Here is a 17,025-nt window from a genome sequence, read left to right on the forward strand (position 1 = left end):
TGCAAAATAAGAATTAACTTGCTTTGAGCTTCCTGGGGGACAAATATTTAAGGTCTGTCAGCCTCTCACATTCTTTTAGATCAAGATTTGTCAGAACTTTGTGTGGGTTTTAGTGACAGTCCAACAATGCACCAAGAAAAGAAAGTTAATTAAAACTCACTCATCTGGAGCAGTAGCATGGAATAGTAATCACCCTCGGGTCAGCTCCTACCTCTTGAGACTTACAAAAGAGCCACTGAGAGTTCATACCATGCTTTCCCCTGCTTCCTTCAGCATCATACTTATTCTTGTGTGAGGTACTCAGTATGTTCACAGAATCTTCTGCTAAATCTTGGCTACAAGCTTTGCGCTGTTGCAGTGCAGTAGTAGTGCAGCTCCCATGTGCTTTGAGTGTATAATACTGCATAGGAGTTGCCTTCTTTACACCTTTGAAATCTGCAAGTTGTTGCACAAGTGTTTCTGTGCCTGTAAATGGCATTCTTCCTCAGCTTAGATTGGACTGGATGATCTTGGAGGTCTCTTCCAACCTGCTTGATTCTGTGATTCTTTGATGTCAGACATCATAGTATTTGCAGTAGTAAATTTCTTCATTTGGTAGCTGTTTGTATCACAGGCTGTTGTGAATCTCCAGGCATATGGTAGTTATGGCTGCTTTATTTTGAATAATTCCTTCCTCAGCTAAGCTGAGATTTGTTAGTGTTACAGATATTCAGTTATGTAATTTCTGGGTTTAGGTTTTGCAGGGATAATTAAATAGAAAAAAATATCAGCCAGAAAAATCCCAAGAAAGCATTGAAACTTTAGGAAATTAATGTGATTGTGTTTTAAACTGTTTGCAAAGAAATGATCTGTAAATTGCTTTCCTGTAGGAGGTAATTCATTATGTTCAGCTAGTCAGATTATTTGCTGTATTTTGGTGTTATGACCAAGAGCACTTCTGCATATGCTTTTGAAAGTAAGTCACAGCTACTCCATAATAAGAATTGACCTATTCCATCTGGTTTCTGTGTGAAGAAGAGGAAGAACATCCTGCTCTAGCAAGTGAAATCCATGAAGGTGTGGAAGGGCATGTTGTGAAGTGTAAAATAAGCAGCAGAGCAAAATAGTTGTGAAAGCAGGGAAAAGACAGAAAAGAAACAAGGAAATCTGTCTTAATTCATGTCTTTTCATAAGAAAAAATAAAAGGGGGAGTAAAAAAAAATAGGAAGGAGGGAGAGAGAGGGAGAGGGAAAGAGAGGGAGAGGGAAAGAAAGAAAGAAATAAGGGAGGAAGGGAGGAAGGGAGGAAGGGAGGAAGGAAGGAAGGAAGGAAGGAAGGAAGGAAGGAAGGAAGGAAGGAAGGAAGGAAGGAAGGAAGGAAGGAAGGAAGGAAGGAAGGAAGGAAGGAAGGAAGGAAGGAAGGAAGGAAGGAAGATGAAAAGCTGAACTATGTAACTGACAGTTTCCATGGTTTTGATCATTCTTTGCAGACTTCTTGAAAAGACCACTGGAGAACTATGTGAAAAAATTGAAAGTACCTGTTCATGTGATTCGAATGGAACAGCGTTCTGGATTGATTAGAGCGAGATTAAAGGGAGCTGCTGCTTCTAAAGGCCAGGTCATCACCTTCTTAGATGCTCATTGTGAATGTACAGTAGGCTGGCTTGAACCACTGCTGGCAAGGATCAAAGCTGACAGGTAATTATCCACCTAATTGGTCTGTGTTCATTTTTTCCAGTTACTAAGAAATGTTCCAAGTATGACAATACAGCCTACAAGCTCTCTGAAAGGTTGGGTAAAGTCTCAGTGGTGTAAGGATAAAGGTAATTCAGTATGACTTCTAAAAAGTAAAACTTGCTTTGAAGTTCAGCTCATACTGGGATGCATGGCATAATGTTTTACTTAGCATGAGACCTAAGCTTGAATGCAGTAAGCAGCAAAATTTGAGGTCTTCCATCTGCAGCCTGATGGATTCCTTCATGAATTTGAAAAGACACTGCTGAGGAGAAATGGAACCCTGATTTCACATAACACTGCCTCTGTGAGAGACAGCCATCAGGTTCACAGTTTTCAGGTTCTTGCTCTGATTTCTTTGTTCTTTTTAAATCTGTGCATCGTGGAATTGTGTGCTCTGGCTTGGTCTTCTGAGATGTGCTTTCTGAAGTTAGAATTGTTGCCAGAACCAACTGATGTACACTGCAGTGACATAGCTTTGTATCGACTTCTAGGTTAGTGTGACCCCAGTTAGTGCAAACCCAGCATGCAGTGCAGTACATCTAAAGATTGAAATTTGCATGTTCCTCCTACTTGCAGTTTCTGCTGAAGCCAACCTCCCTCCCAATCTGGACACAGTCCCACAGAAGCTGTTTATCAGAAGGCTCAAGGACAAATTCCTTTGAGCTTCATCACATACACTGCTGTGGCTTAACTGCGCTTCAGTACTCAGACCTCACATCAAGGGCTTGATTGTACAAGCTTCTAGGGACTGGTGTCCCCTCTCCTTCAGCCAATTCCCAACAACCTGCCTTGCTCCCCCTCCTTTGGAAATCACCCAGACTAGACTCAGACGGCTTTGGAAATTGAATGAAGCTTATATTTACAGTTCAGCACAATATACAAGCAGAGATTTACAGTGTATACAGTTATAGACAGAAATACACAAGGTAAAAGGTAATACAGAAACACAGCAGCCCTCCCAGAAACCTGAGTCCCCAGGAGGGGCTCTCAACCACCCTTCCACCTTCTCCCACCCCTCTCTACCTTACCCCAGACTTTGCCTTGTGCCCAAGGAAGAATGGAGGATTGGCCAGGGGAGTTAGGAAGCAGGTGAATTAATCAGAGAGATGGCAGGTTAGGTTAGAGAGAGAGAGGAATGCAGCCCACAGCCTGGACAGAGAGCAACTCCCTTATCTGTGTTTAGATTTTTGCTCATATACATCTCAGCAAGCCTATGAGTGAAGTAGACATCACCACTGTTTCCCATTCACAGCCTGTAATCTAATTCTTCTCACCAAAACATTCCAGCTAGCTTCAGACTAGCACAAGAAGACAGCTGATTTGGTGGTGCTGGCTGCTCCTGGCCCTTGGGGCACAGCTTTGCTGGGGCCAAACCCTCCATTGGGTTTTGACTCAACTCCTGGACCCTGACACGGGAGGAGGAGAGCAGTAGCCAAAACCAGTCTGGCAGGATTTCTGCCCTGCCAGGACATCACTGTGTAGCACTGAGAAAGCTGTGATCAGTTTTTCATCTGCAGAGAAATGTATATTCATTACTGTAATAGTGCAAATGCTATTCAACAACAACAACAACAAAACCCTAGTACTGGTAAAATCGTTTCAGAAAAACACACTTTCCTTTAGATGAAATTACTCTAATTAGCAAGACAGAATTTGAGTATGTTTCATGGTAGTCTGTTGAGTACTGTTGTTAAGAGATGGCATTATGAAAATGTAAAACCTGTGTGTTAAAAACCAGCAAACAAAACCAGGCAAACAGAAAACCCAGGGCAGCAAATCTTTTTCGCCACTTAATAGGTTTTGATTGCTTGCTTTTTCTAGGAGGACAGTGGTGTGTCCAATCATTGATGTAATTAGTGATGACACCTTCGAGTATATGGCAGGCTCTGACATGACCTATGGGGGATTCAACTGGAAGCTGAATTTTCGCTGGTATCCTGTTCCTCAGAGAGAGATGGATCGACGGAAAGGAGATCGAACTCTCCCTGTTAGGTAAGAAGAAATCATTCCACATGTTAAAATGCTCACTTGATGTTAACTCATACACTTTCTAGGTTGATCTTGTGAATATACACCAAATGAATTGTGTTGTAGCATCATTTTGGTCTGCTTAAACAGCATGGAAGCTCTGGTTCTTGCCAACTTTTGGCAGCAATCACTGTGTGGCTTTGAAATATTTGTTAAATAGAAATATTTGTTAAACTTTGTCAATTACCAGTAAATCACCAGCTGTTAACTAGGCTTTACACTGATTCACAGTGTCACAGTATCACCAAGGCTGGAAGAGACCTCATAGATCATCAAGTCCAACCCTTTAGCACAGAGCTCAAGGCTAGACCATGGCACCAAGTGCCACGTCCAATCCTGCCTTGAACAGCCTCAGGGACGGTGACTCCACCACCTCCCCGGGCAGCCCATTCCAGTGTCCAATGACTCTCTCAGTGAAGAACTTTCTCCTCACCTCCAGCCTAAATTTCCCCTGGTGTAACTTGAGGCTGTGTCCTCTTGTTCTGGTGCTGGCCATCTGAGAGAAGAGAGCAACCTCCTCCTGGCCACAACCACCCTTCAGGTAGTTGTAGACAGCAATAAGGTCTCCCCTGAGCCTCCTCTTCTCCAGGCTAACCAATCCCAGCTCACTCAAACTCTCCCCGTAGGGCTGTGCTCAAGGCCTCTCCCCAGCCTCATCGCCCTTCTCTGGACACGCTCAAGCATCTCAGTGTCCCTCCTAAACTGAGTTTTTATTGAAGCTCTTTTTTATTTTATTAATGAGTTTTTATTGAAGCTCTTTTTTATCCTGTGTTTTTTTTTTTCCAATGGAATCTTATTTTTAGCTTTTATTCTAATAATATTTTGAAAAGATGCTTTGATTTTTGGCCCCTATACTTCTGCCTGTGTATGTGTATGAAATTAATGTCTTCAAATCCCCTGGATGGGAAGTGAATTTATCCTTGCATGTCATGTAGATCTTGTGACAAAGGTGCTGAGAAACAACATGTGTGGTAATGTGTATTTGTAACAATTGCAACCTTGCATTTTCTGGCCTTACTGGAAAGAGAGCAGTAGCCTTTACTGGGGTATGGTCTTCATCGAGTTTTGGTTGGTTGTTGTCTAAGAAACAGAAGTCTTCTCAGAAAGACTGACTGTATTCCCCATAGGTGCTCCCACTGCTGCCCTCCCATCCCCAAGCCCTCTGTTTCCCTTCTAGGGGAGGAAAACACCAAAACCATACACATTTTTAGTTCGACTGGGACCTGGCTTATACTTTGTCTTTCAAAGAAAGCCCAAAGCATTTTCAGGAGAATGATGAGCAGTAGAAAAGCATTTCTGTTGAAAGTGTGAAGAGTTCATGTACTTGAACTACAAAGTAATATCATCAGCCTAATGCATATTTTTCCTATTGTCTATTTCTTGACCAAAAAATGGAGATTTGAGAGATGATGTTAAAGTTAGAAGAAACCAGCACCCTTTTTTTTTTTTGGGGGGGTGTTCCTACCAATAAGGAGTTAGTAAAGAGAACCTAGATGTAACCCTGGCTATATAATTTTCTTGTATAAAGCAATGATAATGCAATCAAGCAGGCCACTTGATGTCCACATCATGACAGCCTCTAAGAAACTGGTTTCTTTTTAATGAGTGTCATGGGTTTTTTTTAAAGAGGGTCAACAGAATGAAGCTGTCAACTGAACTGGAATCAAACCCAGAGTTACATTTGGGGAGATACAGAAAAGAGATTACAAAGCAGAAACAGCATCCCTGGTGACTCTCTTGAGTTTTCCCCCAACCCAAAACTAAATCCCTAATCTCCAGTGTCCCACCAATAGCTTTGCCATCCAATAGGCCTAAACATAAGCCTCTGGAGGCTCCAAAACAGGGCTACTGCTTACCTGTTTGTCCAGATAAAAGTGGCTTCTGCCTGACACAGGGCAGGAGGAGGAAAGGAGACCGAGCTGGCCTTGCCTTGTGGTTATAAAGAGATAGCAGAATTATGGGATTGAATAACAATCTTCTAGTCCCCAAAGAATTTTTAATCCTATAGTTCTCAACCTAGGACAATGAGTTACAAACACTGGAGGACAAAGCCTCTCTCAGGAATAGCAGCAGCTTCCTAGGGGCTGTTGCTGTGTCCTGGTTATATTTTGAAGTCACAAAACAAGGAACTGTCATTAGCTGGTTTTATCTCTGGAAAATTAAGAGTAGCAAACAAATCAGCAGTAACTGATTATGGTTGGAAATGTACTGAGAAGGAACATTTTAGAGACTTGGGCAATGAAAGGCACGTTGTTAGTGTGTGAAGTGTGTTTAAGTATATCTTTTCATGGTGATGACACTGTGTCTTTCTGTTTCCCTCCATCCTTCCAGGACACCTACAATGGCAGGAGGTCTTTTTTCAATAGACAGAGATTACTTTCAGGAAATTGGAACTTATGATGCTGGAATGGATATTTGGGGTGGAGAAAATTTGGAAATTTCTTTCAGGGTAGGTAAAACCCTTCTCTTTGCAGTGCTGTCTTGCTCAGGGCAGTGCATCTTTAGGTCTGGATAACAAGGATCTGCAGCCAGCATGATTTATCTTCCTTGTTGCAGATTGCACTTTGCTTTCCACTCAAGCTCCTGCAATGGAGATATGCAGAGACTGTATCCATCAGTGAAAAGTGCCTAGTGAAGAGTTGGCAGAGCTTTGCAACTAAAAGATTGGAATGGTCGTTCTGAAGATTGAATGCCTTTGTGTTAAAAGGAATTCAGTTAGAAAAGCTAATTAGGAAGCACAAGTGATGTCACCAGTGCATGGTTTAATGTGTCAGTGAAATGTGTGCACCTCTGTTGCAAACTCTTCTTTGCTTTTTTTCTAACGTAATGATTCACAGAATCATTTTGGTTGGAAGACACCTTTAAGATGAAGTCCAACTGTTATACTCAGTACTGCCAGTTCACCACCTAGAATCATAGAATGCACTGGGTTAAAGGAAACCTCCAAAGGTCATCTAGTCCAGCTCCCCTGCAGTAAGCAGGGACATCTCCATCAAGAGCCCCATCAAGTCTGACAGTGAGAATGTCTCCAGAGATGGAGCTTTCTGCACCTCTTTGGCCAACTTGTTCCAGTGTTCCACCACTCTCATTGTAAAGAACTTCTTCCTAATGTTAATCTAAGTCTATCCTTCTCCTGTTTAAACCCCCTTGTCCTGGTGCTACATGCCTTTGTAAACAGTCCCTCCTCAGCTTTCTTGTAGGTTCCCTTAAGGTGCTGGAAGGCCTACCTGGAACATTCTCTTCTCCAGGCTATACAGCCCCAACTCTCTCAGCCTGTCTTCATAGAAGAGGTGCTCCAGCTCTTTGATCATTTTTGTGTCCCTCCTCTGGGCCCTCTCCATCAGGTCCAGTTCTTCTTGTGTTGAAGGCTCCAGAGCTAGACACAGTACTCCAGGTGAGGTCTCACCAGAGCAAAGTGGCAGTATCACCTCTCGGTCTGCTAGTCACTGTTCTTTTGATGCAGCCCAGGATGCAATTTGCCTTCTGGACTACAAATGCACATTGTTGGCTCATGTCCATCAACACCCCCAAGCTCTCTTCTGCGGAGATGCTTTCTATCACATCATCATGTGCATGTGTTTATTTGGATGTGGACCAAACCAGTGTTTCTGAGTTTTGTTTCTACCAAGCAGCACTGTTTCCTTTTGTTTTACTTGGCAGATCAGGGCATATAGTTGGATACTTCTGACACATTTCAGCTTTCTGCCTCTGCCATTTTTAGAGGTCCAAAATTAAACTGAAAATGTTTCCATAAATTTCAGCTGGGAGTTGTGTATTTTGGTTGATTTTGGTTAGTTGGTTTTGACATGGCAATTCTATTTAATAATGGACTTTTTTTGGACAGATCACCACTTTCCTCTGATGCTTCTGAGCCTTTGCTCCTCTTCGCTGTCAGTCTCTTGCTGATGCTTTTTTTGCTGTGGAACCTGGCACACTCTTTCTTATGCTACCTTACTTAGGCACCTTTTCTTTTGAGCAAGAAAGAGGCATACATTTCTCTTCCATGCACTATCTTTGTGCTAGACCTCAACTAATGTTGTTTCTCCAGCTTGAATAGAAGCAAGTGATTCATATTTGTAAACTCTTGTTGTTAATGACTCAAAGCTATGCAGCAATTTATTCTGTCCCTTTCAGATCTGGCAGTGTGGTGGCACTTTGGAAATTGTGACTTGTTCACACGTTGGGCATGTGTTCAGAAAAGCAACACCCTACACTTTTCCAGGAGGTACAGGACAGATAATCAACAAAAACAACAGGAGGCTTGCGGAAGTTTGGATGGATGAATTTAAAAACTTCTTTTACATCATTTCCCCAGGTGAGCAGGTCTTTCATGGTGAGAAATACCTATTCAAAATTAAAATGTTATTACTGCTGGGGAAAAAAAAACCTGTGGCTATTTCAATTCAAATGTTACTGTTTTGAAGTTTGTGAGACAAAGTTCACATGAAGTGTACATCTTGACTGAAAGATAATGATGAAACACCTTGAGTACTGTGTCCAGTTCTGGGCCACTCAATTCAAGAGAGCTGTTGAGGTGCTGGAATGTGTCCAGAGAAGGGCAAGGAAGCTGGTGAAAGGCTTGGAACACAAACGCTATGAGGAGAGGCTGAGGGAGCTGGGGGTGTGCAGCCTGCAGAAGAGGAGGCTCAGGGGGGACCTCATTGCTGTCTACAACTACCTGAAAGGGAGGCTGTAGCCAGGTGGGGATTGGTCTCTTCTCCCAAGCAACCAGCAACAGAACAAGGGGACACAGTCTCAAGTTGTGCCAGGGGAGGTCTAGGCTGGGTGTTAGGAGGAAGTTCTTCCCAGAGAGAGTGATTGGCATTGGAATGGGCTGCCCAGGGAGGTGGTGGAGACACCATCCCTGGAGGTGTTCAAGAAAAGGCTGAATGAGGCACTTAGTGCCATGGTCTGGTTGACTGGCTAGGGCTGGGTGCTAGGTTGGACTGGATGATCTTGGAGGTCTCTTCCAACCTGATTGATTCTATGGTTCTATAAGTCATTGAATAAAACATGTTGTTTCTATAGGAGTTACTAAGGTTGATTATGGGGACATATCCTCACGACTTGGACTAAGACGCAAGCTCCAGTGCAAGCCTTTCTCCTGGTACCTGGAGAATGTTTATCCTGATTCCCAAATTCCACGCCATTACTTTTCTCTGGGAGAGGTAAAATTTTATCCTGCATATTTACCTACATTGCTCAGTAAGTTGTTTATATTCAGAACTGATTGCAAACAAGTTCACTTCAGTAGAGTTCAAGTATCTTGCATGTGTGTTCCCATCACTTGTCAAAACTTCTGAAGGGTTTGTCTCAATTGTGTCCATGCTCTTGTAGCTGAGTGTTTTAGCAAAAAGAATCTTGAAGACAGAAAGATCCAAAAAGAAAGCAAGGAAACAAACATGATTCTGTAACCTGTAGCTTGAATGTTTGCTTGGGAGCTTGAGGCTTGGCCAGAGGTCTCTTACTGTAGTCTGGTTCCTATCTGTTGAATTTCATTGTGGTGCTGTTGTGGTTCAATATGGACCTAGTTCTCTTTTAAAGATAACTAACTTTGATGTGCACTTTTTTTCACTCCTAGATAAGAAATGTGGAGACAAATCAATGTCTGGATAACATGGCAAGAAAAGAAAATGAGAAAGTTGGAATCTTTAACTGCCATGGAATGGGTGGCAATCAGGTGACAATTTTTAGAGAATTAATGTCTTGAATGTTTCTGAACACTTCTCATCAGGACATTTCTTCGATTCTCTGGGTAGTTTTCTTTAAAATATGATTAAGTTGTAAAGCTTAGGAAACGTTCACTGAAGGAAATGTATGTAAGAGGAAATGGAGGAGGAGGAGACTCATTGAGGCTTTTCATTTGTATGTTTTTGAGGCCTGGTTGCAGTAGGCTTTTACATTAACTTTCAGGTCAAAGGTAAAATGAAAGGAGGAGAGTATGCTGTAAGCTAGACTTCACCACTTGGTTCTCTTGAACTGTCTTTTGGTTAGATCTCCCCTTTGACATCATTACTTTTGGAAACAACATGCCTGTTCCTGAAATGGAACTTTTAACACACTTTTTTTTTGAATGTCACTTCTGGAATTTATTTTACATTTGGAGCTGGTCTCTCCTCCCAGGCAACCAGCAACAGAACAAGGAGGGACAGTCTCAAGTTGTGCCAGGGGAGGTCTAGGCTGGATGTTAGGAGGAAGTTGTTGGCAGAGAGAGTGATTGGCATTGGAATGGGCTGCCCAGGGAGGTGGTGGAGTCACCATCCCTGAAGGTGTTCAGGCAAAGACTGGATGAGGCACTTAGTGCCATGATCTGGTTGACTGGCTGGGGCTGGGTGCTAGGTTGGACTGGATGATCTTGGAGATCTCTTCCAACCTGGGTGATTCTGTGATTCTATGTTGTTTTTAGGTTGGTTAGGGTTTTTTGTCTGTTTGGGATGTTTTGTTCTTCCTTATTAGTAATTCTAAATTATTTTCTGGTGTACAAATGCTGCCTGTGTTTGGGATCCTCATGTTCCAGCACAAGAAGCAGTGTGCAATTTTTAAAGACATCAGTTTTTACTGAGGAGTTTGTTTACAGGGTGTTTATACCCTTGAAAAAAAACGCTTATATGTATGCTGAAGGGAAAAGAAAAAAGTGGGTATTAATAAAGTAATGCACAAATCTTTCAGTTGAACTTCTTTTTCAGTTCCTCTCAATCTTTGTTTTTCTGTCTAGGTCTTCTCATACACTGCCAACAAAGAAATTCGAACAGACGATTTGTGTTTAGATGTGTCCAAACTCAATGGCCCAGTAACCATGCTCAAGTGCCATCACCTAAAAGGAAACCAGCTTTGGGAATATGATCCAGTGGTAAGTCTTCTAAAGAATTGTGATGTTAAGATGAGACAACTTGAGTATTTACATAAGCCTACAGAGCAACGTGGGACCATTATTTGACACTCAAAGCAGAAAACAAAGTCACTGGTGTGTTATCAAAATGCAGCTGCATCACTGTGAAACACAGCACTAGAAGCATGCTCGGAGGAGAATTAACTCCAGCTCAGCCAAACCAGATATGTTGTTCATTTTTTGGTTTGGTTCTGTTGGTGGTTTGGTTTGTTTGGCTTGAGTTTTGGTTTGAGGTGGGTTTTTTTTCAACCCTTTGCTGCCTGTGCTCATAAAGCCTGCCTGTTCTGCCACTTCTCAGTCCAGTGTCCTGGTTGTGCTGCTGAGAGAGAGGAAATAGTGATAGTAGAAATACTGATAGTAATGCCTGTCAGTACCATAGACAAATTGATGCATTGATGAGTAGAGTGGCAAGAAATGCAACCTCTGAAGATCTGTCCTCCACAAGGATTGTACTGAGGTAGTGGTGTATGTAAGATTGGGTAAGATATACACACATGTGAATTGGCACAAATCTGATTTTTAAGAGAACATACTTTTTTAAAGGAACAATGGCAAGGTCAGCTGAGAAAAAAGCATACTTTTGAAATAGGCCAGTTTGCTAAAATACATGTGCATGAAATGGGCTGCCCAGGGAGGTGGTGGAGTCACCATCCCTGGAGGTGTTCAAGAAAAGCCTAGCACTTAGTGCCCTGGCCTAGTTGACTGGCTAGGGCTGAGTGCTAGGTTGGACTGGATGATCTTGGAGGTCTCTTCCAACCTGATTGATTCTATGATTCTATGAAATCCACATGCAGAAAACAGAACAAAGCAAACATACTCAACGTGGTCCTTCCCAGTGGGTCAGAACTGCTATTAGAATAATTGAAGCTATGTATCTTACTAAATTTTAATTTTTAACTCCTCAAAGGTCCCCAGCTCTATAGTCCAATTGAAAGAGCAGTGGATATTGCTTGATAGGAATGTCATTTAAAAGCTCAGACTGTTCCATTTTTTCATGGAGTGATGTTGTCAGTGTCTACAGCATCAAATATTGTAGTGTTCAGTATTGACATCTGGAGTCAGGTTGTGCCTAGTTGCTGCTTACCCATGGAAGAGTTCGTGGCTACTGGAAGCTTTTTTGGTTAGCTTATGCCTGGTGATTTTTGTAAAACTGATTTCTTTTCCTTTTGCCTTCAAGAAATTAACCCTGTTGCATGTGAACAGTAACCAGTGCCTGGACAAAGCCACCGAAGAGGACAGCCAGGTGCCGAGCATCAGAGACTGCAACGGCAGCCGCTCCCAGCAGTGGCTGCTTCGCAATGTCACCCTTCCAGAGATATTCTGAGAGGCTCTAACGAAAAGCAAGGACTGTCTGGGCTACCTCGGCTGCTACTTTGGCTACACTGTTATGTAGCAACAGTAGAAACTTCTGCTCAGCAGAATCCACAGTTTGTCAGCTGTTAGAACTCCTGCAGCTTCTCAGTGGCTGTGAACCTGCCTTCCGGAAAAAAAGGATGTGGAACTGTCACACGTGCTAGTGAAACTGCACCACCTGATGTTTACAAGGTCAACGAAGTTTCTTCCAGCAAGTAATTTAGACAACATTTGGACAGCAGAAACATAATCAATGAAATAGTCTCTCTGAAGAGCTGCATATCACTGTAGTTTGCTTGCACATCAGTAACCTCTGCTGAAAGTGCTTTTGTAATGAAGAAAGTTCTGAGATTTTTTTTTCCTGGTTAGAAGTGGTAACTGCTAGATCCACAAAGAAATGAAAGAGAGCTGGAGAACAGATTCTGGAATATGGAATAAGAGTTCTTTGGTTTAAAAACAAAGTAAACAGGGTTTAATGGGAATTAAATCAGAGCTATGAGAAGTACAATTTGTTATAGTGAAGTATCAAATTTATATGTAGATTTTATACCTCATTGGGGGAAATAACTAAGTCAAAAGGCAATTGTTTCTCTCTTTCAATTGTGTAATAGGCTATAAATACTTTTTTCTGATGAGTCTAAAGTTATTCTGGGCACAAACCAAATGAGCATAAGAATAAACATGGCTCTTGAATGTCAGATCAACTTTTTTCTTATTATATTTTTCTGTTTTAATTTCTTGGCTGTTGGAGTTGTATCTTTTTATTGCTGTCTGAAATGTGGAGGCTAAGATGTTGTCTAGTTTCTTTTCTTTCTTCTGTTTCGACCAGACCTGCCATCATTTCAATTTATACTTGGGTCAGTCACCTTATGGACTTTCCTGGCCAAACAAAAGATTTCAGTAGACTTCAAAATTAACTTGAAAGTATACACTTAGCACCCAAGCCTCAGACTACCATACTATGGTTTCATTTTCATAGCAATAAACCTTGCATTCTTTGTTTGATGTCTGTCATCAGAAAGCCTGAAGAAATGATCCATGATCAGGGTAGCAGGAGGCTGTCAAAACCAAAGGTTTTCTGAAATCCTTTTTCACTTCATGCTGAGATGGGCTTCATTGTTAAGTGAGTATTTAGAGTAGACTCTGAATAGTAATGTTGATCTGCTGGGGTTTTTTTTTCCTAATAAAACCTAAAGAAAAACAGCTGAATTGGCATGGGTTTTACAGTTAACATAGCCAAAACCAGTATGACTGTTTTATTACATTGATCTATATTTTTAAACTCATTTTCTCTGTTTTGTTAAGAAAAATCCCTGGGGGCTGATCTTGCAAATGAGCCACTGAATGCTCAGAGTATACACTGAATTTTCCTTTGGAAAGAAAAATGAAATCTGCTTAGTGGAGAGGATATTTTTATGGAAAATGTCATTGTTTGGCCAACTGTCCCTGTAAAGCAAATTAAATCTAGACTCATGCAAAAGTTGTGTGGAATTGTAGTTAATTGTTATGGCTATTTTAGATTTGCTGCTCCAAGGTGCTTTAAGTCAGTGTTATCTCACAGAACTGTCAGAGTTGGAAGGGACCTCGAAGATCATCCAGTTCCAAACCCCCTACCATGGACAGGGACACATCAGACTAGATCAGGTTGCTCAGAGCCCCATCCAGCCTGGCCTTAAAAACCTCCAGGGTGGCCTCCACCACTTCCCTGGGCAACCTGTTCCTGTGGGCTCCTTTTAGGTCCTGGAAGGCCACTCCCTAATGAAAATTCCCTTTCCAACCTTTCTGTAGGCTCCTTTTAGGTACTGGAAGGCCACTCCCTAGTGAAAATTCCCTTCCCATCCTTTCTGTAGGCTCCTTTTAGGTACTGGAAGGCCACTCCCTAGTGAAAATTCCCATCCTTTTTGTAGGCTCCTTTTAGGTACTGGAAGGCCACTTCCTAGTGAAAATTCCCTTCCCATCCTTTCTGTAGGCTCCTTTTAGGTACTGGAAGGCCACTCCCTAGTGAAAATTCCCTTCCCATCCTTTCTGTAGGCTCCTTTTAGGTACTGGAAGGCCACTACAAAGTTGTCCCTGAGTTTTTTCTTCTCCAGGCTGAACAATCCCAACTCTCTCAGCCTGTCTTCATAGGGAAGGTGTTCTAGCCCCTTGATGATTTTCCAGGCCTGCTCAAGCAAGGCCATGTCTTATACTGGGAGCCCCAAAGCTGAATAGAGTACTCCAGGTAATCATATTAAAAAAATCAAAACCTCTTCCCTCTGCCTTACCATGTCCTAAGTTCTGTGATGTGAACTTTCAGGGTTTGGAGAGTTAGCAGTAGTTACCAGCTGTCCTGTCAGCTTACAGGGCTGGAGTAAGCACAGAATCAAGCCTGTCCAAAATACTGAGCTCTAGTCCCTTTCCAAAACCACAGAGCAATACAAAAAATGAGACAGCAAATCTTTCAGGCTTGCATCAAAGCCATTTCTAGATGACACTGAAACTGTTTACAGCTGCTAGTGTAGAACCTGCCTGCAGCCAGTGCTATGTCTGGATTCAAAGCACAGCAGCTAACATTTTCAAGGCAATTATCAATGACATTTTCATCTAGCCTGCTTAAATGTAACAGTTTATGTTGCATTTTCATCTGCTTGGCAGACTTTGCTTTGACAGGCAGCAAGTACCCTAATTCAAAATAAAAGAGGTTGCTCCAGTTATTAATTTGCATTACTGATTAAATGATCTTTCCTGTGCTTTCCTGGGTAAGTAATTAGGAAGTATCTGGTGATGATCTTTTAATTTTGTTTTCTTTTGAGGGGAGCAGAGGAATGCAAGGTCTACAATGTCACCTGCTGCTTTGCTTTTCCAGTTCTGGGCTCCTCAATTCAAGAGAGATGTTGAGGTGCTGGAACATGTCCAGAGAAGGGCAACAAAGCTGGTGAGGGGCCTGGAACACAAACCCTATGGAGGAGAGGCTGAGGGAGCTGGGGATGTGCAGCCTGCAGAAGAGGAGGCTCAGGGCAGAGCTCATTGCTGTCTACAACTACCTGAAGGGAGGCTGCAGCCAGATGGGAGTTGGTCTCTTCTGCAAGGCAACCAGCAACAGAACAAGGGGACACAGTCTCAAGTTGTGCTAGGGGAAGTACAGGCTGGATGTTAGGAGGAAGTTCTTCACAGAGAGAGTGATTGGCATTGGAATGGGCTGCCCACGGAGGTGGTGGAGTCACCATCCCTGGAGGTGTTCAAGCAAAGCCTGGATGAGGCACTTAGTGCCATGGTCTAGTTGATTGGCTAGGGCTGGGTGCTAGGTTTGGACTGGCTGATCTTGGAAGTCTCTTCCAACCTGGTTGACTCTATGATCTCAGCAAGCCTATGAGTGAAGTAGACATCACCATTGTTTCCTTTTCACAGCCTATATAATCTAATTCTTCTCACCAAAATATCCCAGCTAGGCTCAAACTAGCAGAGTAGCCAACAAGGAACATCCTTTTATGAAACCACAATGTATTTGCATAATATCTACCAGACAATTGTCTAAATGACTGAGTTTTCAGTGTCTGGGGGAAAGCAGTTGTACCAGAGTAACAATCAAGGAGTTTGGAAAAGAAGCTTAAAATGCTTTTTATTGTAGAAGCATTTTTTTAATTGCAGTTATTAGCAAAAATGAGCATCAGCAATTAAAAAAGTCAACAGACTCTCCTCCATCCTCTCCCCAAAAGACAATGCACAGTGATTCAGGCTTGCAAACTTGGTGACAGCTAGAAAGATGCCAGGTATTAAGACAGTGCAAGTGCCAGAACAGTTTATTTTCAATAAACTAGCAATGCAGAAGAGAGTGCAGAGTGGGAGAGGGTTTTAATAAGATAAGATGGTCTGGTTTTAACTTAGAAATAATACTGCTTTGCACTTGTAAGCTATGATTAGATAAATACTTCAGAGGAGAACATTGATTTTCTACTGCAATACAACACAGTATTTCTGTTGCATAGCTCTGCCCAGATGAGTTTCTCTGGGCTATAAATGTCATCCTATGAAAACTGCCATGTGCCAAGGAATTAAGGTGGGGAAACTCAGGCCATGAGTTTGACTTTAAAGAGAAATGAGATCAAGCTTTTGTTGCATAAAATTCCTGAGCTGCACTTGGTCGATGCCACAATTCAAAGGAGAAAAATGAGCTGTGCCATCTGCCTCCAGCATCTTTCATGCCACATGGAGAACTCTGAGTCTTCAGTCTTTGTGCTTTTGCTTTTCTAGCTGTTGTTTCAGTAGGTACTTTAAAATAATTACATTTCTTAGTCCATTACTTAGTGGTTTTCTTTACTCTTGCTCAGTTCAGATAATGATCATCACCTGTTTGAAATTAAAGGCCCATATAGAAATAATGTATAGTATTCTTATCTGGATGGCTTGCTTTGGGGTTTTTTTGGGTGGTGGTATCCTTTGTTGTGTGGGTTTGGGTTTTTTTTAATAGTATACCTCTAGTTCTGGCTAAAAACAGAGGGATTACAGGAATATTTTTTGGTATTTCAGTCTTAAGAGCCACTCAGAGTAGTTAACTTTGCAGTTAAAAGCTTGATCACCAGCTACCAAATCACAGAATCATAGAATCAAGCAGGTTGGAAGAGACCTCCAAGATCATCCAGTCCAACCTATCCCCCAGCCCTAGCCAGTCAACCAGACCATGGCACCAATTGCCTCATCCAGGCTTTTCTTGAACACCTCCAGGGACGATGCCTCCACCACCTCCCTGGGCAGCCCATTCCAATGGCAAATAAAGTTGCATTATTATTTCTCTGTTTGATTAGCTCTCTCAGGGGACTTTTCCTCTGTCTGTTTGCTTTGTGCCAATACCAGCAGCCTGTTCTCTGTCAGCATTCTGCACTATGCCAGGAACTGTTTCCACGAGGGGTTTGGAGGCTGTATCAGTACTGTCTCATATGCAGGATGCATTAGCTGACCCTTTTCTTCCTCCTTTCCCCATCTCCTATGTTTTCTTATAAGGAAGAAGGAAGATACTGTAAAACGTGAAGGTGCTGGGGTTTGGGCAGAATTGAGCAGTCTGAA

General features: G+C 42.2%; 1 protein-coding gene across 2 annotated transcripts in view; it reads left to right on the forward strand.

Annotated features, from left to right (window-relative positions):
- GALNT1 (polypeptide N-acetylgalactosaminyltransferase 1) overlaps positions 1-13,465 on the forward strand; it is a 58,135-nt gene extending 44,670 nt beyond the window's left edge. For both annotated transcript variants that reach the window (XM_064161204.1, XM_064161203.1), the window contains 8 exons: positions 1,469-1,676; positions 3,537-3,707; positions 6,075-6,192; positions 7,878-8,058; positions 8,772-8,911; positions 9,325-9,423; positions 10,459-10,593; positions 11,810-13,465. In XM_064161204.1, coding sequence (XP_064017274.1) covers positions 1,469-1,676; positions 3,537-3,707; positions 6,075-6,192; positions 7,878-8,058; positions 8,772-8,911; positions 9,325-9,423; positions 10,459-10,593; positions 11,810-11,956 — 1,199 coding nt within the window. In that variant the 3' untranslated portion in view covers positions 11,957-13,465. The remainder of the gene's footprint in view (positions 1-1,468; positions 1,677-3,536; positions 3,708-6,074; positions 6,193-7,877; positions 8,059-8,771; positions 8,912-9,324; positions 9,424-10,458; positions 10,594-11,809) is intronic.
- Positions 13,466-17,025: the final 3,560 nt, after the last annotated feature.

The sequence above is a fragment of the Pogoniulus pusillus genome, chromosome 21 (genome assembly GCF_015220805.1).
Source record: "Pogoniulus pusillus isolate bPogPus1 chromosome 21, bPogPus1.pri, whole genome shotgun sequence".
NCBI classification, from domain to species: Eukaryota; Metazoa; Chordata; class Aves; order Piciformes; family Lybiidae; genus Pogoniulus; species Pogoniulus pusillus.